The 2,500-nt window shown below is 45.5% G+C and overlaps 1 protein-coding gene across 2 annotated transcripts in view; it reads right to left on the reverse strand.

Annotated features, from left to right (window-relative positions):
- fhip2b (FHF complex subunit HOOK interacting protein 2B) overlaps positions 1-2,500 on the reverse strand; it is a 12,886-nt gene that overhangs the window by 52 nt on the left and 10,334 nt on the right. The window contains exons 16-18 of one of the 2 annotated variants that reach the window (XM_056376010.1): positions 2,114-2,254; positions 1,849-1,949; positions 1-1,709 (exon numbers count right to left, since the gene is read on the reverse strand). The exon at positions 1-1,709 is cut by the window's left edge and continues 52 nt beyond it. In XM_056376010.1, coding sequence (XP_056231985.1) covers positions 1,607-1,709; positions 1,849-1,949; positions 2,114-2,254 — 345 coding nt within the window. In that variant the 3' untranslated portion in view covers positions 1-1,606. Of the gene's footprint in view, positions 1,710-1,848; positions 1,950-2,113; positions 2,275-2,500 lie in introns of those variants that run through there. The other variant, XM_056376011.1, reaches the window with a different exon arrangement.

The following is a 2,500-nucleotide window of genomic DNA, read 5'->3' on the forward strand; positions in this document are numbered from 1 at the left end:
GTAAATGTAAATAAAAACAAGCAGATTCATTCAACACCGTAGAGACCAGTAACAGCAGTCAAACCAGCGACACAGCTGAACTGGTCTAAAAAAAGACCAATACCCAGTTCAGACATGAGTCAATGAAAAGTGAATTCAGCCAATCAGCACTCAGGTCACGATCAGGTGTGAAGCTCAACACAAAAACAGATTCAGTTCAATCTGGACAAAAGGTTCAGACTTTGTTCAAACTGTCAGAACTTTATTTAAAACTCCAGCAGATTCAAACATTCAAACTGTCACTGATATGGATCAAAGGATTTAAAGTGACACAGCAGAGTCTGAAGAACAAGCTTCGTTCACTGTTTGTCATTTCTCCTGTGATTATCATTATTATTATTATTATTATCATCATTCAGTGTTCTTTCTCTTTACTCACTGAACATAAATACATTTTCCCTCTCAGACTGAAAGGCACTTTGAACCAATCAAAATAAAGTGTGATGGATTGAATAAAGAGAAAAGTTTCTGACGGCAGAAATTTAAAGATGTCAAACGTCTGTTTGACTGAAAATCAACAACAAACATACATCATGTTTATCAGAACTATTGACACACTGAGCTCACATCCATCCATCCATCCATCCATCCATCCATCATCATTCATCCATCTTTGGACTAAACCAGTTGAATTGCACTTAAATATTTAAATAATCTTAGTGTGTTGGACTAAAAACAGTAGAAACTTAATAATGATGATGTCATCATCAGTGACATGTGGTCATGTGACCCACCTCAGACCAGGTTTCAGTATCAGTACCTGATGGAAAGGACTTCTGTTACAGCAAGATTTTATCCAATCAGATCTCTGGGCTGAATATTCATAAAAGCAGATGGATTTCCACATGTTCAGCAGGTGAGAAGGAAGGTACTGCCCACACCTGAGACTGTGGGGGAGGGGTCATATTTATTTACTCGTCACCTCCATCACAGAGCTCATGTTTTCACCTGTTTGTCTGTCTGTCTGTCTGTGGGATGGATCCTGGTCCAGAGTAGAAACTGTTGGTTCTGATCCGGTTAGAGAGGCGGAGCCAGAAGCTTTCATCACATTTTAAACACTTTGTCAGTTTGTTTGGATTTGAGGTAAAAACTCAGACATGTTGAGATCCACATCTGGATCTGGATCTGGATCCAGATGTGGATCTGGACCTGACAGACGTGCAGGACTGTCTGGTCTTGGTGGAGGTCTACAGAGTCTGTATCACATGAATCTCTCTGCTCTCTCACCAGAGACACAGTACAATCCAACCAGAATAAAGAAATACACAGTGATGTCACAGTGATGTCACAGTTGAACCCTGATGATAGTGACCTGTTCAGGGTCCTGCAGGTTCTAATTCAGGTCTGAAGACCACAACATCGATCAATAAAGATATAAAGATGCGTCTTATCTTAGATAGTGAGTCCACTTCCTGTCTGTTCCAGGTGCAGCAGGACTACCAGGTGAACCTGTACCAAACTGCCTAGTCCACCTGTGTCAGCTGTACCGGTCAGTGTATACCTGTCCCGGGTTTGTCAGAAGTACCTGTCCAGCTGGTCCAGGTGAATCTGTTCTGGTCCAGGTGAGTCACTGCTGGTCCAGGGGCAGTTTGACGAAGACAATGGCGGCAAGCTCTTTACAGAACTCCTCCAGGACAATGACCCCCCTCAGCAGGGTCAGGTACTCCAGCCTGAGGACACGCCCACAGGTAAACTCAGGTAAAGGTTCAGAGGACTGGAGGTCAGATAGACAGGTAGAGAGACAGACAGGTAGGCAGACAGACAGACAGACAAGCAGACAGACAGGCAGGAAGACAGACAGGAAGTTACCCAGTGTTGTGGCTCAGTCCCAGCAGGCGTCTCCTAGTGTTCAACAGTCTGTCCGTCAGACTGGAAATCTGTTGGATCCTCTGCATCAAGTCTCCCATCACCTGAGAGACAGACAGACAGACAGGTAGACAGATGAGACAGAGAGACAGACAGACAGACAGACAGACGAGTATACATTACTTTTCACAATAAAAGCCAGATGACTCAGACAGACAGGCTGATACCTGACAGCTCTGATAGATACTTGTCTGTCTCTCTGTCTTACCCTAATGAGGACGGAGAAGAGTGACCTGGAGCAGTGAGACAGGTGTATGTAGGGGTTGAGCAGGTACTCATGCAGCAGTGGATGGTTGAAGGCCGACAGTCTGGACAGAACCGCCGTCAGCTGCAGGTTCAACTCGTACGGCTGGAAACAGATAGGTACACCTGCAGCAGGTGAATCATCACACACACACACACACACCTGCTGCAGGTGAGTCATCACACACACACATCTGCTGCAGGTGAGTCACTGAGTCACCTGGTTTGGAGTCAGACAGACAGGTGGTTAGGGGTACGACAGGTGGTTTGGGGTCAGACAGACAGGTGGTTAGGGGTCAGACGGGTGGTTTGGGGTCAGACAGACAGGTGGTTAGGGGTCAGACAGGTGGTT

Source organism: Seriola aureovittata, chromosome 5, assembly GCF_021018895.1.
Source record: "Seriola aureovittata isolate HTS-2021-v1 ecotype China chromosome 5, ASM2101889v1, whole genome shotgun sequence".
NCBI classification, from domain to species: Eukaryota; Metazoa; Chordata; class Actinopteri; order Carangiformes; family Carangidae; genus Seriola; species Seriola aureovittata.